The sequence below is a fragment of the Eleutherodactylus coqui genome, chromosome 9, assembly GCF_035609145.1.
Source record: "Eleutherodactylus coqui strain aEleCoq1 chromosome 9, aEleCoq1.hap1, whole genome shotgun sequence".
Taxonomy (NCBI): domain Eukaryota; kingdom Metazoa; phylum Chordata; class Amphibia; order Anura; family Eleutherodactylidae; genus Eleutherodactylus; species Eleutherodactylus coqui.
The window spans coordinates 49,136,602-49,160,813 of NC_089845.1; the positions used below are offsets into that span (position 1 = coordinate 49,136,602).

The following is a 24,212-nucleotide window of genomic DNA, read 5'->3' on the forward strand; positions in this document are numbered from 1 at the left end:
GACTATCCTAAAAGGTATAAGTTTGTTTTGGCTCAATCTGCTATAAACCCTCAAGGACCAAGCACCGTAAATGTATGGTGTCTGGTCCTGGGCTTTAATCATGGCCGATGGCAAAAATACGGCGTGGGATTAAAGCCCCTGCAGTTTAGCAGGAGCAGGTCCGGTCCTTGGCTGTTAGTTGCAGCCAAGAACACAGAGGAGAAGAAGCTTCTGACTTCTTTCTTGCAGGCTACATAGCACTCAATGAGCGCTATGTAGTGAGAAGAGAAAGTGGAAGTGTCACCCCTGCTACTTGACACCGCGATCATGTGTCAATTAGGTTGTACCCTGCTTTCAGCAAAGCTGCAGGGTCTTAGCAGACCCAGACCAGCTCTGACGGTGACTATTGTCACTGCAGGGGAATGTTTTTCCCTGTAACTGGGGCTCATATGGACGCCCCAACTACAGTGGGAAAGTGTGAAATAAAAGGGAAAAAAAGACAATGCGAATGACCCCAATAGGGGACATAGTTGGGGGTTATAGTTGTTAAAAGAGAGAGATATCACTGACACCAACCTAAATTGTCGCCATATGTGCCCTGTAGTAAGAGACTAGACTAGAACGTCCAAAACAAACTGAGGAATCCATTTCTATACGTTATAGTAAAATTAGTAAATTTACGCTAAAATAACTAAAACCTTTTTTTTGCCCCTAATAAGGGAAAACAGATATTAAAAAATCGCTCTATATGTCACGGGAAAAAAAGCACATTTTGGTGGCTAAAGAAAATTGCATATGGAATGATGTCAGTGTAACTGTATTTACATAGGCACTATTGATCTATCATGTAGGACATATCATCTACCTGCATCGACATATGTGACCAATTACCGTATATACTCGAGTATTAGTCGACCCGAGCATAAGCTGAGATAATAAATTTCACCACAAAAAACTGGGAAAACGTATTGACTCGAGTATAAACCGAGCTATACTCGAGTGTATATACAGTACTGGGTAAAAAAAGAAAAAACCCTCCATACTCCCCTCCCAGCCGGTGTCTGTGTCTGTGCGACAAGCTGCTTAAATTCTCCCCGCTGTTATCCCCCGCCATCCTCTCTGCTTGGCTCTGTCAGTGCTGTGTAAATGAGCGCTGTGATTGGATTGAGCGCCAGCCAATCACAGCTGGCGCTCGATCCAATCACAGCACTTACTTACACAACACTGACAGCAGGGGATTTGAAAGCCGAGCAGGGAGATGACGGCGGGGAGAATTCTAAAGCAGCCTGATTGGCTGTGAATGATGGAGCACCGGCTGTGATTGGCTGACGCTTGATCCAATCACAGCTCTTACTTACACAGCGCTGACGGCGGGGGATGACAGAGCCGAGCAAAGAGGACGGGCGGGGGATAACAGCGGAGAGAATTCAAGCAGCCTGCCGCCGGAGAGACAGACGCCAGCTGGGAGGGGAGTATGGAAGGGTTTTTTTAAGCCTTGCCTGACTCGAGTATAAGCCGAGGGGGGCTTTTTCAGCACACAAAAAATGTGCTGAAGAACTAGGCTTATACTCGAGTATATACAGTAATAAACCTGACATTTTTAATGACATCTATAAATTTCCCTTTTCGGCTATGTATTGTAGGACACTCAATCATTTTAGGAGTTTTCTTTTTTTATTAAATCTGTTTGGATTGTACAAAAACAGTAATATTTAGAATTGTTGCTGCCTTCACTGCCACTCGCGGAGGTTGTTCTGTACATGTCATGTGACCACACCATCATGGCCGCCAATCCGATAGGACACAAAAGTGGTGTTATGGAAAGGGTTGGGGGGGGGGGTGCAATTGGGTTACAACTGGCTGGATTGCTCTAAGTCTTATTGTTTGGCCAGAGAAACCCTGCTTTCTCGTAGATGTTATGGAGAGGTGGCTGCTGATATTGGGTAGAATGTCTAAACCTAAAATAAAGAAAAAGCCTTAAATAAGCTTTGTGAGTCGTTGACTTCTGTCAAGCTGATACTGCTGTACAAATTCCATAGGGATTGTTGCTCATCCTCCCGGAATGCTGAGTAGCATTAGATTTCCTGCCCCCTAATTTCACAAAGATAGAATTTTGGCTATTCAGTAATCTAGTTGTGGAACCTCTGAGAAAGGGAAACAATTAATTGAATAGAATGTTCATAAAAATACAGTTACAAAACATTCTCAAAAATGATTAAAAAAAAGCAAAAGAAGAACTGATCAGCAAACTGAGGAAGAACGGGTGTAGAGCGCCATTACTAAGACCTGAATAGAATCTTCTAGAACACAATTTAATTTAAGGTCTATTATATTTTTACTATGGTCTTGTCACCTGATTGAGGTGACAATGCAGAATAAAGTAACTCTTCTTTTGCCTATATACTATATACACTGTATTTTAGTTTCAGATATTCTTCGCAGCGGCACAGAGTTTATACTGAAGTTATCTTTTCCCTAAGTAATCAGAACATTAATTGAGACAGCAAGTAAACTTCCCCGCAGTCGATAGACTGGCAGTCACCTAAGGACATTTTTGCTTTTGCCAAGTCTGAAAGTTTTTGCTTTGTTCAGTGCTGCTGGCAGATGGGTTTTCGCGAGGTGTGATTCATTTTCTGCAGTTTTAATATTTTTGTACATAAGCATGATCTCACTCAGTCCTGACATGAACCACCAATGCTCTGGGATTTAGCTGACAACTTTTTTTCTTCAGTCAGTAAACTGAAAGTGGCATCCGCTTGTCCGTGATGAAATAGCTTATTATTTCAAAGTGGGAGTTTTTTTTGCCTTTTGCAAAAATCTGCTTTTGTATCTTGTTTAAGAGAGCAAGAAAAGACAATAAAAGGGAAGGGTCCGAATTGGTATTCATGAAGCTTAATCCTATTCAATGTTACCATTGTACTTTTATTTCATTTCTTTATTGGGGGGCCAGCTTTATGATCTACATAGGGACATGATTCGAATCGCAGTATATTCACAGAACTGCCACCTACTGGCCATAGAGAAACACACATTTGTTAGCCTTCTATATTGAATTAATAGTGAAATGTTTACTCTGCTTTCACGCTCTGACAGAATCTACTGGAACCTGTATTCGCAACATTTCAGTACATCATTTTTTTTTCACTTTTTTTAGCGGTACTGTGTACTACATTTTATTATCAATTTAGTAAAAGTAAATAGAACAGAGTCCTGGGTATTTTTTGGGAGTGAGGTTTTCATGGTTCGGCTTTAGCAGAAATAATTACTAAAGCAAGTAAAATAATGATAAAGTTTGCTGGACTCAATGGTTGAAGAAGATTGATTTTTTTTTTTTTTTTAATGGATTTATTTACTCTTGTTTATATAGTGCCAACTCTATACACATATTTTCATCACTCACATTAGTGCCTGGCCCTTTGGGGTTCACTATCTAAAATCCCTGTCTCAAACACATTCACACATGAGCCAATTTCCTATTAAGCCAATTTAAAGCGTACTTGAGTTTTCAGCTGCTGCTTTCAGCCTGTTTTATGTCTGTTAGTTCTGATTTTCAGGTAGTCTTCCCCATTTTATTTTGTCCTACTGTTTGCAATCCACTTTTATGCAGGTGGCGTGTAGCAAGCCTATAGTTCACTGACCTGCACTTCCTTGCCCTGACTTCTCATGCTACAATTGCGCATTCTGTTGTCCAGTCAGCAAGGGGGTAGTATCTGAATGCCTGCTCCTATGATCTCCCAGGTCAATTCAGGCATACTGGCCAAATGGTGAATAAACCCAATGTAATGTCTGTACACACATACACACAAACAGACACACAACCCCAGATAAGACAGAGAAAGCGGAGATCATTATCACAGTGTCTGCAGATCTGTCAGCCTACAGCCTCTGAAGATAGCTCCTCCCCCGTTGCTAAGGAAACATCATTGTGCCCTTGTTACTGAGAAACTCTGTACTTAACAGAGAGTGGATTGCAGAGAAGCTGGGAGGAAGACCCCTTAGTGGCAGCCACCCTAAATGTGATTTCCGGTAGTGAAGCAACAAAACATTAAATGCAAGTCTATATAGAAATGGTGAGACTAACACAGTCTAGCAGATGAGTAGAAGTTGTCTGAAAAGTTAGTGCCCCTTTAAGCTATTACTAGGTTTATGGACTGTGGGTGGAAACCAGGGTACCCCACACAAACATGGGGGGGGAGACATAAAAACTCCGTGCAGAAGTTGCCCTTGGTCACACGTGAATTCAAATGTTTTCATGTTGGCTGTAATCTGTACATTTTTAATTCGCTGTAACACAAGATGTTTTGGTTTTATTTTAGATAAAATAGAAGAAGCACAAAAGAAACTCAACAGCCCTGAGGAACCCAAAAAAGGTAATCTGCACAATTTTTTACTTTGTCAGAGAGATCATGCCAAGAATGCTACCCCGGTTCTTATGTCCTAATAGGCCATATGAACATGATAGATCTGGACTCCCCGCTCAGGAGCCCATTCTGTGACCTGGAACAAACAGCCGCTCTCACAGACTCTGGGCCATCCTTTTATTACAAAGATGGTCACCATCCAATTGGTCATCTTGCATTATACATGTCTTCTGCAGCGAAATGTTCAGCTGGCTTCGGTTTCTCCCTCCTAAATCAAGTGTTGGGGGTGCTCAGCTCTCTGCTGCAGGTGCCATATTCTGAAAGGGTTTGTCTGTGATGAGATCACCCCCTTAATTCGATCCTTATGACCCAGATCACTGGGACACAATAGCCCACAGTTGTTAAGACTGGCGCTTCGTCATAAAAAATAAGAATGTTGGAGTGAGTTGCTTCAAATTTACTAAAAAGTGCCCGCCTTTTAAAATATTAGATGCGTTTGATGTATCAGCAAATAAAATCTATGCCCGCTAGGAGCAGTCATATATTAGATTTGCTCGACAATTTGCACCATCTTCTGCCTTTTTGTCAATAAATACATCATAAATGGTCGACCATGCCACCAAGCCCATTTTCCTTAGCTCTTTTCAAAACTGGCAAGTGCAGACAAAAGTCACAAATATTGCATCTGCATATTGTTGACAAGCATGATATCAGACCAAGTTTCTCGGCCTAATATCACACGCGCCCCGTGTGAATGTACCCTTAATGGAATCCAATTTTATGTATATGTGGAGACATGGGGTCCTATAAGTCTAGAAGTGATTCCATGTGAAACACTGGGTACAAAGCAGAAGCCGATCACGCCATCCCCTGTGTAGTGGTGAGCACTGGTAAATGCAGCTCTTATTAAAATCAAAAACAGCTGTGCCTGCAGTTACAAGCGTCATCCACTACACAGGTCGGAGCTATATGCTTCCGCTCTGTACCCCTGTGTGTTTTGGCAGTGACAGTGGGCTCCCAAGCGGTGGAACCCAGCCAATCAACTGTTGATGACCTATCCTGATGGTTGTTATTATTTGCAAGGAAAGCCCCTTTAATAACAGTTTAGTGCTGAGCACGCTGGTATCCCTTGTTTGTCCCCTATTTTTTTTTTTTTTCTCGTGGTTTAAAAAGATTTTTTCAGGAATAATTGGAGCCAGCCTTGAGTGATTATGTATTATTTGCCTAAGAACAAAGACTCTTTCCCATAGATTTAGCAATTAGTTTCTTTATCTGTGTTTCCACAATATGATCTAAGCGTATCTTATTTTTCAAAGCATCTTACCGATCACCCTGAGACGTTTGTGACTTCATACGTTTCTGGTGTTGCTGTTGGCAGGCGGTGGGGACTTGCACTTTCTTCTTTATAAATGTTGCCAGTAAGTGTTTGTATTTTTTTCTGAGGAAGGCCCCATTCCGGAGTTGAAACGCGTAGCCTGCTTGTTTTATATGAAGAAAGAAGATTCTGTATTCTCATACATTGGCCAGGCATTTTTTATGTGCAACCTTCAGCAAGCAGCATCCAGATAGCTGGTGGTGTACCTTTGGTATTTGCTACACTATTTTTAATTTTTTTTTATAAGTAGCATTGTATTGAAAAGTCTATTCGGTTGTGCTTTTTAATACAGCTGGGGCGAACATAGGCCAAAAAGAAAGTATTGGCTTACGTTTGGCTACTGACTTGAGGCACACCATTCTGCATGAGGTGAAGTAACAGCTATGTCTGCCGGAGAAGGAGCCCCTCTTGCTAATAGCTTTCCATTGTGGATAACAGTATCTTTGTATAGGATAAGATTTCCCAAGGGTTTGTTCACACGTAGCTGATTAGCTGCAAAATTCCCCCAGCAGAAAACATGCGCGGCAAAATTTGGCAGTCAATCCTGCCGAACTTCGCCGGTTCGGTCACCTTAACAATATTAAAAGCTTAAAGGTCTGATGAGAATGACGTATATTTATGTCATATTAACGGCACATGCTCAGGAGATGAGCCTACACCACTCACATCCAGAGCCGACTGTGCTTGACAGCTGGCCTCCCACTGCATCGATGAGGATCAATGAAAACACAGATCCCTGCCATTAACTCCTTGCATGCTACAATCAATTTTGATGGAGTATGCAGTTAACAGACAAAAGGAGCTCCCTCTGTAATGAAATCAACCTTCTGCAATGAAATACAGAAAAGTCGATGGATTGCCATGGCAACAAGAGGCCTAACAGTGACCTCTAGGCCTACCATGGCTTCTAATGTTAAAGAATAGTGATAATACACTGCAGTACAGAAGTACTGCAGTGTATTATCTGAGCGATCAAAGGATCGCAGGTTCAAATTCCCTGAAGGGACATTAAAAAAAGATTTTAAAACATTTATGTGAAAAGATAAGGAAAGAAAAACATTTAGTGTTTTATTTTCCACAAGCGGATTACGCAAATCCGACAAGCTAACGTGATTGATACTGCATAAGTCAATGCATTTGATTGATCTTTGTATTACTGTGGATCATCCGTTGGCGGAATCCACAATTCAAATTCGGTCGTGTGAGACCGGCCTTAATTTTTGAGCCAATTTTGAAATGTGAGTGTGGTTTCGGTGTTGTCTGAACTGTCTGACGTCTTCCCACATTCTGATTGAAGCTTGTAAAGTTCCAATGTCAGAAGACATCCGACAGGGTATTCTTACCGTCTATTGCCAGCCACTCCGCTGTTGGAGCCTCTCTGGCACACACACACTGGCTTTAGCGAGCAGATGGCACCGTTGTATAACAGCAAAAAGAGAAAGCCTTTTAGGAAACCCTGAATCCAAAATTAGATTGGAAAGGGTTAATTTTCTTTGATAAAGGATCTCTAATAAGGAAGATTTTTCCCTGCACGCGGGCGGAAATTCTGCGGTGAGATTTCCCGCAGAATTTCTGCCCGTGCCTGCCTCCATAAGATAGCATTACAAAACGCAATCCTATGCAGACAGCCGCGATTTGTCCGCGTGAAAACACACGCGGAAAACAAATTGCGGCACGTTCTATTTTTGTGCGGGTCTCGCACAGGCCCGCACAGAAATGTCACTCCCGACGCGTTGGCTCGGCTCTGCGCAAGTGCCGGCTGGGCGGCAGCCGGCACATCAAAGACCCGGAGCCGCGGGAGCAGGTGAGAGCCGCACTGGTCCCTGCAGGGACACTGTTCGGATCCCGCTGCGAGAATTGTCACAGGGGATTCGACCCGGCTGTCTGCAGGCAGCCGTAGTTACCTTTTTACTTTTTATATACGGCATTTCAAATGCCAGTTTTGATATTATCTCCAGTGAACGTCTCTTCGTATATGTGCATCTCGGCTCATCCATACATATCTGTGTAGGCTGGAGGCATGTTCCAGGTCCAATCTGGCGTACATTTCTGGTATAATTTAAGCCAATTTCTTGCATAAATAACATATAAATGTTTTGGTCTAGGTTGACCACACCCCCTCTCATAAAGCCCCGCCTATTTATTTTTTTTACAAAAGTTCCGAGGGCGCCGTAAAAAGCCAAAAAGTTGAACATTTTTGCACAAAGGATTCTTAATACCATAGAAAAAGCCTCCTTCTCTTCTAGGTCTTATTTCTTTTTCTTGCAATAAGTATAAGAAAGGCAGCACACTGGAATAGATCCTCTTACCAGCAGATGCCCATAAAGAGGTTTTTATTCATGATCCACATACAAAAAAATGCGACGTTTCGATCATCCGCTGTGATCTTTCTCAGGCATATGCCGTGTGCGATGATGAGGAAGAAGGGGGACTCGGAACCCCTGGTCTAGTGATCAGTAAGTCCCCCAGCAATCAGATAGGTGATATATGTCAATTGTTGGATGAGCGCGCCCCACATTTGTCAGAATTGGCTTCCTTTTGGTACCTCTTTCCTCCCCTCTAATAATATAGTGTTCTCTGCTCTAAGGGGGGCATTTCAAATATTCAGTAGTATTTTTTGTTGACATCTACAGAGGATAAAACACTCCATTTTTCAATTTCCAGATTTCTGTGCTCTGTGATATGCTGAACACAGACATATAATCTCTTTTGTACAATTTCCAGTTGTTTTTTAAATCTAGTGTACATTGCTGTATTTATATACACTGCAGTACCGAGATATTTCTGAATTTTTACATTTGCCTATCATCCCCCAAATATACTGCATTATGTTCACTTTTATTTAGATCTTGTTGCATCTTTTGCACTGTGTCATTGTATTCAATACACGACTTCATAAAAAGTAATGCTAGTCAGCAAAGTGCAGGATAGCAAGAGATGGGAAACGCTGGGATGGAAGGAGGTAGGTGTTCTAATCAGGCGTGGGCATGAGTAGGCTAGAGCTGGCAGCACTGAGAATTAGGACGACAAAAGCATAGCTTATTGTGCCAAACCAAGACTGGAACCCGTAAAGACATCTGCACCTGAACGGAGCAGGTACTGCTATTTATTACACATCTATGCAATAAGGCTTCGGGATATTATGTGATGGATGAACAAAATGTCATACACATACATGTATAACGTGTTGTTCATGTACATATATGGCATACAGACACACAGTGATGGTATCATGGAAATATTACCTTCATGTTTTTTTATTGACTTTTTATATTTCCCTTAAATAAATTACATTTAAAGAAATTTTCCGGTTGAGCATACTGCCAAAATCAATGTATTTTGTCCTGTTATTCACGATACATTATTGTTTTGTACTACAGAAATCTTTTGTACCGCATCCTATTGTGTTTGCATGTGATGCAGTATTAATGTAATTAATTAATTGATTAAATGTTACAGTTTTAAATTGTATGTAATGATTGGCTAATGGCTGCTCTGGCATCGGCTGTGTTTTTGTACGGTGTGTGTATATAATATATACACTCGTTATCAAAAGAAAGTAAAGCCCCTAGTAGGAGTTACTGGAATCGAATGAAACTATATATATGAATGTGTGATTGTGACGTTGGTATAAGTAAGTGGTTACAATATCAGAGCAAAAGGCGAATTTATTGAAAACTGGCCCCTTGAAGGGAGGCTCTAGTACCCTGTTGTACCGCCTCTAGCTTGGATACAGGATGTGATACGGCAGGCATGGAGGCTCTAGTACTCTGTTGTACCGCCTCTAGCTTGGATACAAGATGTGATATGGATGGGCATGGAGGCTCTAGTACCTTGTTGTACCGCCTCTAGCTTGGATACAAGATGTGATACAGGTAGGCATGGAGGCTCTAGTACCCTGTTGTACCGCCTCTAGCTTGGATACAAGATGTGATATGGCAGGCATGGAGGCTCTAGTACCCTGTTGTACCGCCTCTAGCTTGGATACAAGATGTGATACAGGTAGGCATGGAGGCTTTAGTACCCTGTTGTACCGCCTCTAGCTTGGATACAAGATGTGATACAGGCAGGCATGGAGGCTCTAGTACCCCGTTGTACCACCTCTAGCTTGGATACAAGATGTGATACGGGCAGGCATGGATGCTCTAGTACCCTGTTGTACCGCCTCTAGCTTGGATACAAGATGTGATACAGGTAGGCATGGAGGCTCTAGTACCCTGTTGTACCTCCTCTAGCTTGGATACAAGATGTGATATGGGTGGGCATGGAAGCTCTAGTACCCTGTTGTACCGCCTCTAGCTTGGATACAAGATGTGATATGGCAGGCATGGAGGCTCTAGTACCCTGTTGTACTGCCTCTAGCTTGGATACAAGATGTGATACGGATGGGCATGGAGGCTGTAGTACACTGCTGTACCACCTCTAGCTTGGATACAAGATGTGATACGGGCAGGCTTGGAGACTGTATTACCCTGTTGTACCACTTTTAGCTTGGATTCAAGATGTCATACGGGAAGAGGGCATGGAGGCTCTAGTACCCTGTTGTACCACCTCTAGTTTGGATACAAGATGTCATACAGGCGGGCATGGAGGCTTGAGTACCCTGTTGTACCACTTCTAGTTTGGATACAAGATGTCATACAGGTGGGCATGGAGGCTTGAGTACCCTGTTGTACCACCTCTTGTGTTGCATCTTACCGGCGCTGAAATGGAGCCGCAGGTGTAGTAGCCATGTCAGTCACTGGAGAATAGTCAAGATAGCCGGGAGTCGTTATTGGGGAGTCACAATATGCAGCACAATGGGATGAGATGGAAGTGTAGCCAAACGGAAGCCAGCGGTCAGCAGCAGTAGGTATCGGTATGCAGTACAATGGGATGAAACAAAAGCATAGTCATATGGTAGCCAGCGGTCATTAACAGTAGGTATCTGTATGCAGTACGATGGGATGAGATAGACGCGTAGCCAAATGGAAGCCAGCAGTCAGCAGCAGGAGGTATCTGTACAATTGCAGATGAGCAGAAGGAAGAGGAGCTTGGAAGTAGAGCACAATAATCACATACTGGATCTGAGGCGTGATCAGGCTTTAATTGGAAATCCTAATTAGTAGTAGGGTGGAGCCAGGATAGGGAGACAGGAAGTGGACTTAGCAAGAGCAAGGAAGCATAGAACAAGGAAGCATAGAACAAGGCTAGGTTTCAGCAAGGAACTGTCCAAACGCTGGATAGCCCAGGAGAGAGCTGCTGACTTGAATGTAAGAGGTCCTGGGTTCGAGTCCTGACATCTAGCTTGGATACAAGATGTGTTACAGGCGGACATGGAGGCATACAGGTTCCGTATGGTATCCTGCAGCATATCTTTTCACATTTGCTGTAACTGAGCCTCTAGATTATGCAAACTCGTAGGTTTTCGAAGTTGGCATTCTAGATGGCCCCAAACATGTTCTATTGGCATTTAAATCTGGCGACCGGACAGCCACGAAAGTGTGACAATGTTGTGGAGGCATTCCTGTGGCATTCTTGGGTTTGCGGCTGAGTATTATCCTGCTGCCTCTTGGAAGCCGCCATGAGAAGCAACACATGTGGCTCAGGATGCCCTAAACATTTCGCTATGCTGTCATTGTCCCTCGTAACACTACTAGTGGTGACCAACAGTGGGGGCAGTGTGCTGCTTCACAGCATAGGCAGGATTGAGGCGCTCACTCCTAGATCTCTAGACATGAACACGGCCGTCGTCAGTGCCCAAACTAAATCTAGATTCATTGCTGAAGACAATCTGGTTCCACGTCATAGCAGTCCAGTTTAATTGTTCATGACACCACTGCAAATGGAGGCGACGGTGGTTGTCAAAGACCGTATACGTAATAGGCACCGTGTGATCAAATGTTTTTCAGCCAAGCGCCTGGAAATGGTTTAGACAGACACAGGGGTCTGTAATGATGTTGTCACCTGTCTCTGAATGGCGAACAACAAAACAGTTTGAGGTGTTCGTGCTTGTCTAATGATCACACAGGCCTCTCTACTGGTGATCTGGCAGGGGTCCTGAGCCCGGTCGCCTTGTGTGCATTAGCTCACACATCCAACACCTCCTAACAGTCTGGTCAAAATGGCCCGGGTGGTGGCAATTCATCGATACGACCATCCAGCTTCTTTCATTCCAATCATGTGGCCCCTCTCAAACTCTGTTAACCTGGCGAAATCTCTTGGATTGCGTCATAGAGTCGTCTAGTGGTCAACTCTACACAAGTGGAAAAAGAGGTCCCTTAACCACAAATAGCCTCTGGGAGCCTCTTATAGACCAAAGGTGGAACCACTCTTAGGGGCCTCTAGATGAACAGTCTTGCCACCTATCATGTGTATATCTGCCTGAGATGTAACTGCATGCCGAGTTTTGAAAAAACCGACAACTCCTTCTTTGTGCTTGATTTTTGTTTTTCTGACAAAGAGTGTATATATAATTTCAAACATCCATAACTTTCTTTTTTTATTCGTAGTTTTGTCATTGGAGCTGTGTGAGTGCTTGTACATATTTGTGGGACAAGCTGTAGTTTTTATTGGTACCATTTGTGGGAACATAAGACTTTTTGATAATTTTAAACAGGTTTTTTGGCAGGTGAATAAACAAAAAGTTACCTTTGCATTGTTTTTCTTTCTAGTGTTCACCATGCCAGATGTATACCATGATAAATTTATATTTTAGGTTGTTGTTACAAAAGTGCTGCTAACAGTTGTATGTCTTTACTTATTTATGTAAACCAGCATTTATTAAAACGTGTTTTTTTTTACTTGGTATTTTTCTTTTATCATACTTCACTGATTTTTTACATTCATTAATCCCAAAATGGGTACCTGACGATCATTTGATCATTTGCATAATAGACTGCACTACTTCTGTCACTATATTGACCGATCAAATCTCCTAATAGACCTTTCCTTCTGCGGTGCTTAGTAGTATTTATTGCATGGCAGACCTGAAGGCCATTGTCAAACTTATATCTGAAATGGCAATCCATTAGAACTGCACGAGAGGGGGGGGGGGGGGGTTGTAGAGAGGGACCAACCCTCAGTGGTCTGTGGGTGCTTTTTTTTTCAGTTCAATTTTTATTGAATTTTATAAACCAATGTACAAAAACAGTATCAGGAAGGGGCTATTCGTCGAGAAAGGTTGCACAACACAAATGGGTAGGGTATAAGACGGGGGGGGGGGGATGGAGAGGGCATAAATATAAGAGGTAAACAGTCACAAATACAGCAGCAAATCTCAAAAAATACATTAGATACACAGATGTTTGTTGGTGAAGAGAGACAGATCCAAATCCATGTGACTGAATAAGTATGGCGGACACCCCAGAGAAAAGATCTACTGGCCCAATTAACTCTGCGTGTGGCGATATTATTCAGTATGTTGGAAAGCTATCCAAGCTCTTCATGTATTGCTACACCTATCCAAGGTCTTGGGGGTTGTAGCTATAAGGTCTTCTATTCTCTCTAGAGTGGCAATCTCAATGAACCACTGCTTCAGTGAGGGAGGTTCCTGATTTTTCTAATGGCACGGAAGAACTTTCTTCACTGCTTGGGGGGGGGGGAAATTAGCCAAAGACCACTTACAGCTCGAGTGACTAGTGAGTATCATCTATATATATAAAAATGAATGTGTGTCTGTTTGTCCTTTATGCGCTACTACACCATTCATCCGATCGCCGTGAAACTTTGGGAAGTTGTTGAGTACACTCCTGGGAAGATTATAGGCATAGTACAACTATCCTACGAAAAATGGCGCGCGCGCGAGCGTCGTCGAAAGTTACGACCCCCCCCCCACGTAGATCGACCCCCCCCCAAGTAAGCCACCTGCTATTGTGATGTCATCACTGATGTCATCAACATCGGACGCCCTTGAATATGCCCCGACATGTTCTATAAAGCTGCATTGTGAGACCTCCTGCTCATATACTAATATATTAACCCCTTAACGACCAGCCCATAGTGTTTTTACGTCCTCCCAAAGTGGGCTTTATTCTCAGAGGACGTGAAAACATGCTTCCTGCAGAGAATAATGCCCCTCGGGCTGTGGACGTGACAGCTCCATGCTGTCGGTGTCCGCACGTAGCTGACAGCATGGAGCTGTCATCCCAGGCTGTTCGGAGACCCCCCCGGCATTGCGATCGGCCGTAGCCGTCCTTCTGCGCATGCGCGCCAGGCGGCATTACGTCAGCCGCATGCGCAGAAGGCCCGGCGGCGCGGGAGACTTAAAATCTCCTGGCTCCCGGCTCCTGTAGGTAGCCGGGAGGCAGGAGATGTCAGCGGGGACCACGGTGAGCGGTCCCCGATACCGCGATCGCCATTATACAATGGATAACGGCGATCGCGGAAAAGTGAAAAAAAGTGTAAAAAAAGAAAAGTTTTCACCTCCCCACAGAAGTTGTTGAGTACACTCCTGGGAAGATTATAGGCATAGTACAACTATCCTACGATAAATGGCGCGCGAGCGTCGTCGAAAGTTACGACCCCCCCCCACGTAGATCGAATAAGTAAGTCACCTGCTATTGTGATGTCATCACTGATGTCAATTTTATGTAAGGAATCTAATTCTCTCACTTCCTGATGTCATCTATATATAAAAACTAATGCATGTATGTCTGTCTTCGCAGCAACGCGCGACGGGTAAGCTAGTAAATAATAAAGTAGCCTCTGGTGTGCTCGGGATAGTAATACTTTTCATTTCTGTTGTAAGGGACAAGACCTAGGACCAGAATTAATTGACAAAGGGGCAATTTCCCTATATGTGTGTCATCCACCCCACACATCCAGCACGTATCGGGGACCATTGGAAACCAATGATGCAATAAGGCACATATCCAATATCAACTGGAGATTATTTCAAAGGAGGTTTTTTTGCACCTTAATGGCATTAGGAGCCTTATGTGCTAATTGGAAACACTTATTCGATTGAGAGGCTCAAAAGTCAATTCTCACTCCTTTTCCCACACCAAACAGTAGGTAGGAAAGTCCTGATAGGAATGGTTAATTTGTGCTTTAGAGGGGTAACAACGAGACACACAATTGTTGGAAGACAGTAAGACCCCCTTTCTCATCCTCAAATACAAATGAGTGAATTTAAGATAGTCAGAAGGAGCCCTAGGTCGTCATAAGGGGCCTCTTCTGAAGAATTCAGTGGAGCTAGGCCCTGACCTTTCAAAATGTGTATAAAGTGCAGAGGATTAAATATGTCTGCCCAGAAAATTATTAGTAACGCCCCTGGGAGGAGGCAAGATTGGCCAAAATTGGGACCATGGGGCCTGCAAGATCAATAAGAGTTATCATGACTCAAACACCACAGGGCCCAAATGATGTAATCGCGAAAATCTAGAGAACAGTCCACAGGGCGTTGAGGCCATGGGTATTTTGTAAGAGCTTTTGGGCAGATCACTTGGGCAAACTAAACCCAAAGTTAATTACGGGAGCCGTGGAAATAATGCAGCATATGGATTGTAGCTGAATAATATTTCTTGTATTCTGGAAAGAATGAGGCCTGCGTTGCTTTTAGACCTTTTTAAGGTAGCCCACCCGAGACCAGCACCCTTCCCAGAACAATGAAAACCAAGTATGAGCCTACAAAGCTATTACCAGAAAGGAGGGGCTGTTGCAATTGCAGTAGTTTGAAGGAGATAAAGTAACCTATGGAGAATGTTCATTTTTATTATGTTATCTCGAGAAAAGCAGGAGTAATCACTTACATGCCTCGATCTTTGGTGACTTAGGCCAGTAGAGACCAGAAATTCAAATTTATAAGCATTAAATACAGAATAGTAAATCATCTGCCAAAGCGGAACATTTATATTCCACTTCTCCTATAGTTGCACCCCTAATGTCTGGTTTTTTTCCTGATTGCTCCATCATAAGACATATAGGAGGGAGGAGCGAGGGCAGCACTGTCTATTACTGTTGGTGATAAAAATCGGTGCTCATTAAGTGCCCTTTATCTTTAGGTGAGCAGTCGGTACAGTACAGGGCCATCATGTTAGTAACAAAGACATTCCCAATGCCGAGCCATTTGAGGAAGTAGGAAATAACAGGCCAGGTGACACAACTGATCGTTTTTCAGAATCAGTAGACTCATTAGTGGGATCTTCTTGGGTTGTGCATATTGGATAATGTCCAACTTCTTTGAAGTGTTGTTGTGAACCTCCCTTCTCGGCATGAACCCACCTCATCAGGATGAGTATAAGTGGGGAGGAGTGGTTGGAGTCTGAGAGCTGAGTCTGCATTTGGATGGACCGATTATCATTCAAAAAATCGTTCAAACAAGCCAAAGTGAACAATAATTTTTCCGTCAAAATTGCGAGTCAGCGTGTTGTTAACTCATGTTGTTAAATTTGACAATCAGACCGACTGGTCCTGGGACTTTACCAGGTGGTCCAGGAAGAGACTCCACCACCAGACTTGGCTCAGTTTCAGAAAAAGTTTTGTGTAATGAGGAGTCAGAGGAAGGAGACAGCAGTGGTGGAGCATTCCGCATGCCACATGGGAGGGGGGTTGCCTGATGTGTCTGATTATACCATCCAAATGATAGAAATCGCTATAAAATCCATGAAACTCGTTTGGAATCTCTTGAGAGGCATGTGAACCTGTCCATTTGTGATAAGTGGGATAAGGTTGCTAGCCTGTTGGGCCTTAAGGGCTGTGGCTAACATGCATCCACATTTATTTCCAGATTTGTAAAATTTGCTACTGCAGAAGTGAGCATTTCTAAGCATGATCCATCAGCCGCCTAGTTTCCTGTCTGGCTGCCAATAGATTTTGTAAAGCACTGGTGGATAGAGCTTGTTGATGAGACCACTCCAGTGCTTTTGTTTTTACGAAGAACCATGGACCTCTTATGAGCGCTCTCCTTGCTTAACCCTTTCCAATCCACTGTCTGACTTCTAAAGACATTCTGATTGAAGGCTGTACAGTTCTGATGTCGAAAGTCATCCGGCAGGGTATTCTTACTGCATATTACTGGCCGCTCTGTTGTCAGGGGCCTCTCCGGCATGTCACATACTACAGTACTGGCTCTAGCCAGCAGATGGCCCCATTGTAAAATGCCAGAAAGAGAAAGCCCCCTAGGAAACCCTGAATCCAAAATTGGATTGCAAAGGGTTAATGAATGATGCACATCATTGCCTTCCATTGTATGGGTGCAGAGGAAACCTCATGAGTATAGTCTTGAATAAAGTATCTGACAGTCTTGGCTACATCCTTTGCACACAGAGTATCCAGCAGCAAATATTCATTTAACCTCTAGGACCAAGATGGCCTAAGCAGAGAAGGAACCATCAAGGGACAGAACACCGAGGCATGATCAGATCCCACAATGCTTCCAATATCTTCATTGTTACATCAATGTAGCAGACGTTGTATATCCGCTAGATTAACTGGTCCTACACTGTTCCTGTAATTCTCATAGAAGTCAATGTTTCCCTAACCCAAGAGCTGCAGAAACGGCACAGCTCACTGTGCTATGCTAATTCTGTAACTCACATTAACTTCTGTGGGAGTTACAGAAACAGTGTAGTGCAGTGTGCTAGAGTGTTTCTGTAATCCCCAACTACACGCAGTTACTAAATACAGCAAGTCCAGGGACAGTAGGGGCCACAACTCAATATAGAAGGTAGGACCTGCACCTATCAGACTTTTATGGCATATCCTGGATATGCCACAAAAGTCCATAGGAGAGTACCCCTTTTAACGCCTTGGTGACCGCCACGATACATGTACGGCACATGTGCGCTCCATACATGACAGGTGTGTCTGCTGTCTGACTGATACTCTGCTGCAGCAAATGCAATGAGAGAAAACTTCAATCGTGGCTGTTAACCATTCAAATGCCACTGTCAATTTTGACCGCAGCATTTCAATGTCCAGAACGTCTATCGCACAGTGAGATCACAGATCGCCTTCTGAAGACCCTCTGGGCTGCCATGTTTTTCTGCCTGTTAAGATGTAGCTTTAGAGATTGCTTGCAGAAATACAATGTATTGCGATAATTAAGTATTGCAGTATATTGTATAAGTGATCAATAGAGATGAGCAAACATGCTCGTTTAGAGCAATTACTCGATCGAGCATCTCTTTTTTTTCGAGTAACTGCCTAATCGGGCGAAAAGATTCGGGGGGTGAGCGGGGGAGAGGGGGAGAGAGCGAGAGCTCCCCCCTGCTACCCCAGCTCCACCCCGCCGCCCCCCAGCGCCCCCGAATCTTTTCGCCTGAGTAGACAGTTACTCGAAAAAAAGCAATGCTCGATCAAGTAATTGCCCTAAACGAGCACGTTCGCTCATCTCTCGTGATCAAACAATCGCTAGTTCAAGTCCCCCTATTGAGACAAAGAAAAAACTTTCACTAATTTTTAAAATTCTAACAAAAAATAAAAAAATATTAAGTTAAAAAAATCCTTTTGACTCTTTTTATAAAATATTTAAATTAGTTAATTTAATGTATGCTTGTGCTGCATACGAGGGCAGGCATTTATGCCTGAAATAGTCTACTGACATTGTCCTTTTTATATTGGCACTGAAGATTGTAGTCCTTGGTATTCATTGTCTTCCTTCTAACAATTACTGCTGCCACCATCTTCTAACAAATATTTTTTTTTTCTCTCACTTTGCAGAAATAGTTGATGTTGGTTCCCGAAGTTGCTATGATACTGTTAAAGGTGTCAAGAGGAAGAAAATCGTCACAGAAAATCATTTGAAGAAAATACCGAAATCTCCACTAAGGAATATTTCTAAGGAGAAGCAGGGGCAAGATATAGAAGTCTGCAAGTCACAAAGCGCTGTTTTGTCAGTATCTAGTCACTCAAAAGACAAGGAACCCATTTTCCATAAACAAAACCGCAAGCAAGGCAGAGAGACAAGTGCCGGGCTCAACAATCAGCCTGCAAAGTCTGGCGCTTCAATGCAGGATCGGAAACTCTCAGTTCCACCAGACTTATGTAACGGAAGAAGTGAAAGTTACAACTTCGGTAGCAAAATGACTTTAATAAAGGAAAGCTCTACTTCCAGTTCATTACTAGTAAATATGAAAGGTGCAAATATTAACTCTGAGAATATCAATAAGCAGTATTTGTGTGCAAATTCAGCTTTTGATGTCTTATTAAAGGCTATGGAACCGGAACTCAACACGCTGAATCAGTCTCGGGTTCCTTGTGGTACCCAGACTGAAAAACATGGACATAAGAGTGAAGCACCTTCAGTAACCTATTCATCTTCAAGTCCGTCATCCTCTTCTGAAAGGGAAACAAATACTAGATTTTTTCATCATCCCCGACCTGCTCAACTTTGTCCATCAGCCAAGGCTTCCCCACATACCCAGGTTCATTCCGGTAGTGAGGAAGAGCAATTTCAGAAGCATCCTCCTACCGGCCACAATTACTCTAATGTTCTAGATGTTAATAAACAACACGTTTACCATGTAGCTGTAACGTCTTCAATTGTAAATTCTTCTGCGGTAACTCAGGTTCTCTCATTGCCAGGAAGTTCTTCTATAGCTAGTCCTTCAAATCTCTCTTTAAATAACACCTATAGCGTAACCCAAGTTGCTTCACTTATCACAGGGGAGCAAATGTGCAATATTGTTTTGAAGGATCAAAAACCTAAAAAACAAGGTAAATATATATGTGAATATTGCAACAGGGCTTGTGCAAAACCCAGCGTCCTCCTTAAACATATTCGTTCACATACCGGAGAACGCCCATATCCTTGTGTGACATGCGGATTTTCCTTCAAGACGAAAAGCAATCTGTACAAGCACAAAAAGTCTCACGCGCATGCCATTAAGCTTGGACTAGGCGTGCGTACAGAAACTGGAGGCATGCTCCTTTCACAAGATTCTGAAAAAGCACTTTCTAATAGTTCAGATGTAGACGAAAGTGGCGAAAGCGATGAAGAGTATACATCGGAAGAGAGGCAAGAAGATCAACCTCTTCCTGGTCTGGAGTTCCCGGAAAGTGTAAAAATGTCATTGGAGACTGGCAATGTTAGACAGAAAGGACGGTCTTCCTCAAATAGCCCTGTAGCAATGTTACAAGACAATACTTCGCAAGAGAAACCTGCTGAAGTAAAACCAGCAGAATTACCAAAAGTAGTTGTTTATCCAGTTAGTGTTTCTCCATTAAGAGCTGACAGCCCTAAAGTTTTAGAGTCTACTTCCGAACAGTTCATAGCACAAAAGCCAGAACTAAAAATGCAAAATAAGGCTCCGAATGTTTTGCGAACGTGCTCACTAAGCGAAGTAGAGCAATCCTCTCTTAAAATGTGTGAACTAATTCAAGCCGAAAGTAAACTGCCAACTAATATAAATGTTCATGCACAGCTGCAAAGGCAGCAAGCCACAGATTGCTCTCAAGAGCAACAAAGCAAATGTCTTCTGAGCCCTAGAAGCTTGGGAAGCACTGACTCTGGTTATTTCTCCCGGTCAGAGAGCGCAGACCAAGCAATGACCTCTCCATCCCCCTTCATAAAACTTCTGCCCTCTTCTGAGAAAGACTTTTCAAAAAACATAAGCCCTTTGGCACACTCCAATGTAACAGGGGCAGTATTGGTACAACCATGTATGGAGAAGACACCTGTTGCTATAGGAATAATGAGACCACCATTGGCAACGAAATCTCTTGAAGAGCGTATTTCAAAGTTGATATCAGACAACGAAGCTGTAGTTGATGACAAGCAGTTAGACAGCGTAAAGCCAAGGCGAACATCGTTGTCCAGAAGAGGCAGCATAGATTCACCAAAGTCTTATATATTTAAAGATTCCTTCCAGTTCGATCTCAAACCTGCAGGAAGGCGCACTAGCTCGAGTTCAGATATACCAAAGTCCCCATTCACTCCAACTGAAAAATCTAAGCAAGTTTTTTTTCTTTCTGTTCCATCACAATATCCTTCTATCGACTGTTTGCCAATTACAAGAAGCAATTCAATGCCCACAACCGGGTATTCAGCCATTCCACCTGTAATCCCAGCCTCTCATCCACTTAGAGGTAGTCAGTCATTTGATGACAAAATAGGTTCTCTCTGTGACGATGTGTTTGTTTCAGGACCATCTACACCTCAACATTCAGTCCATCCCCGTACACTTGTTAGACAAGCTGCTGTCGAAGACTCAACCACTGAACACTGTGGCTTGGGACCAGCGCGATCTGTTGATGAAAGTTATCCTGCAAGCAAATCTATACAAGATGGTTTGCTACCTAGAAGTAAATCCTTTGTGCAGGGCACCAGTCTAGACAAAATTAAAAAATCCCACCAGAGTCGAGGTACAATGTTTGAATGTGAGACATGCAGAAACCGATATAGAAAGTGGGAAAACTTTGAAAATCATAAGAAGTTTTACTGTTCCGAATTACATGGACCAAAGAGCAAAACAACTGCTCGAGAAACTGATCATAGCATAGTACCAAACAGTTCCCAACCTCAAATGTTTCATTATAGGGTTGCTACTACAACTGGTACTTTGGAGCAGCCACTCCTTATCCGGAAACGGAGAAAGATGAAAAGTGTTGGTGACGATGATGAACCCCAGCAAAGTGAATGTCGTTCTGTCCCTGAAAACATGGAAGCACCAAGTTTAGCAAGTGTCAAACCTTCATCCACAGTCACCATATTGGGCTCACAGTCCTGCTCTGTGTCAATGCTAAATCAACAAATACAGTTAGTATCACGGAGTACAGAGCCCAATACTGATGTCAAGATATCTGCTATAGAGAAGAAGGCAAACTTAGTTTTAAAAGAAAATGTTGACCTGAAATGTCAGGGAGCTGGTATTTCTGTAATTCAGCATACAAATTCATTGAGTAGGCCAAGTTCATTTGAGAAAACGGAGTCCTTTCAGCGTGTTTCACCTGTGCCATTATGTGAAATTCAAAAAAGTAATGTAAAAAGTTCCTTAAATGCAGTTGGTATCCTTAAAGAAGACAGACCTACCGTTGCTTCTCAGATCACAACTAGTGGATCACTAGAAGTAACTAAAATCGATGAAAGTCCTCATTCTGTGCTTGCAGAAAGGATTGCCAACTCTCAGTCACGTCTTGTGCGTCAGCATAATATTCAGGTTCCAGAGATCTTGGTTACGGAAGAACCAGATAAAGATCCAGAGACTCAAACCAATGAACAAGAAGTCCAAGAAAAATTTACCTGGCCACAACGGAGTGGAAGTCTTTCCAGTTTGCCAACAGAAAAGCTCCCACCCAAAAAGAAACGGATCCGGCTTGCTGATTTAGATAACTCATCTGCTGAATCAAGTTTTGAGTCAACTCTTTCAAGAAGTTTAAGTCGTGAGAGCAGCTTATCTCGTACTTCAAGTTTTTCAGCTTCATTTGAAAAGGAAGAGTCTTCAAAATCTGAAAGTTTTTCGAAAACAGACAGCATAAATAAATCCTCTGAATTTCTTACTATCCCCACTGGCTTAAATGCATTTGGTGCACCGAGGGAAATGAGAAGAGCAGCTTCGGAGCAAATAAACTGTACACAATCCTCTACGGAAGTCATGGACTACAGAAGTAAATCATTCGACTGTGGAAGTATGTCTCGATCACGGTCAATGTCTCCAATAAACATTATGACTTCAAGATCCTCTCTTGTATGTAGCACAAGCAGTGGGCATGTTCCTCTATTAGAAAGGAGGAGGGGTCCACTTGTAAAACAGATATCGTTAAATATTTCAGAAACGACGGTTTCTCCATCAAAACCCAAAATTATAGTATCAGAAAATCCTACATTAACTCAACAAAATGTACATAATATGAATCGAACTTTAACAGAAGTAAATGTATGCTCTAAAGAGAACAGTAGACATTCACATGTAACTGACCAACAATTAGCTGAAAAGTCGAAAGTAACTAAAGTTCAACTTTCTGATAGCAGAGGCTCTGGAAGTTCATCGAACACTACTTTATTTCAAACTGATTTTTCACCTGCTATGCAAAATAAAACAAAAGGAGACAATAAGGAGAAGACTATGTTGCCGCATAAAAAATATGAATGTAAACCAAATTTTGCTCCAATATATCAGCTAGAATGTAAGAAAGCTCAGGAGAACCAATTCTGTTCCATCAAACCTGCTACCATAATTTTGCCAAATAGTCCTGGAGACACTAGCGTAAATTCACAAAATGTAAAGACCAATGTTACAGATAGTTTGTCCAATATTTGTCCAACTGTTCAAAAGCAGAACAAACTGTTGTGTAATTACCAGTCTAGTCAGCCAGTAGTTGTGCCAGTCCATAACTATAGCAGTTCTTTATATTATGGGTTTTCTGCTGTTACATCTCTGCCTGAGATTTTAGTGACTCAAGATCAGGGAAATCCAATTGTTTGCAAAGTGAGTTCAACCCCCGTAGCAGAGGCTGTAGACCCCATGCATTTGCCAAAGTCTCAGGACGAGCACAGCAGGTTTTTGACGGGCTCTGTTCGAAATGCTGAAAATTGTCTTCCACGATCCGTGCCACAAAAAGTGCTGCCACTAGCTGGTCTTGTTCCTCAGCAAGAGACCTCCGCTTCAAGTAAACGAATGCTTTCACCCGCAAATAGTCTGGACATTGCAATGGAAAAACAACAGAAACGTGTTAAAGATGAAAGTGGGGCGGCATGTCATACGAATAATCAACAGGTGCATTTGTTGGGTATGAAGGGAGCTGAACCTGTAAAGCAAAGGAAACCAATGCTAGTTAGACAGTTCTGCACTACCGATCCAGGTGAAAGCTTAGCTTATGATATTTCCGAAGGGATACATAGTCCTGAGAATCACTCTCCTGGAGCACAGTTGACCAAATTCCAGTCATCAACTCAATCGGTATCCGACAGGAAAGAGGTAGAAGAGCATGAGCAAATTACATCTTTGGAATCGTGTCCAACTGTACAGATGTCACCAGAGCCTTCTCCTGTAAGCCTACAGACTAGTTCTCTAAAGTCTACGTATAGTAGTCAAGAGAGAAGATCACCTGTTACGTCTAAAGCAATTCACATTCAAGGCCAAGTAAAACTCTCTGCTGCAATCTCTGTTGTTAATGCTGGTGATATGCACCGTCTGTCCTTTCCAAGTCTCAAGACGTCAACAAGTTTTACTTGGTGTTACCTTTTGAAGCGAAAGCCAATACCCCTTCCTCAGAATGACCAAAAGACGTCTGCCTATGCTTCCTGGACTATTAGTCCCAATAACCCCAATCCTCTTAGTTTACCCACCAAAGTGGCACTGTCTTTACTAAATTCAAAACAAAAGGGTGAGAAGTTCGTCTTTACTTTGGTCAAAAACTCCCTTCAAAAACATGACATCTTGGTGTATTCAAGCAAATGGAAAAGCAGTTTGAAAAAGGTAATACCTCCTTCCCTCTCCATTAATAATGTATGTAAGAAAGGGGCTTCACGATGGTTTGGGATAGTTTCTTGTTGACCATGACAATTTCTATATGCCATTCGACTCTGCTATATGTGGGGCAGACTGACTTCATTTATAATCACAGTTGTAAAAAAC

General features: G+C 42.7%; 1 protein-coding gene across 3 annotated transcripts in view; it reads left to right on the top strand.

Moving 5' to 3' along the window:
- HIVEP1 (HIVEP zinc finger 1) overlaps positions 1-24,212 on the top strand; it is a 166,865-nt gene that overhangs the window by 95,971 nt on the left and 46,682 nt on the right. For all 3 annotated transcript variants that reach the window (XM_066579366.1, XM_066579367.1, XM_066579368.1), the window contains 2 exons: positions 4,296-4,349; positions 18,358-24,053. In XM_066579366.1, coding sequence (XP_066435463.1) covers positions 4,296-4,349; positions 18,358-24,053 — 5,750 coding nt within the window. The remainder of the gene's footprint in view (positions 1-4,295; positions 4,350-18,357; positions 24,054-24,212) is intronic.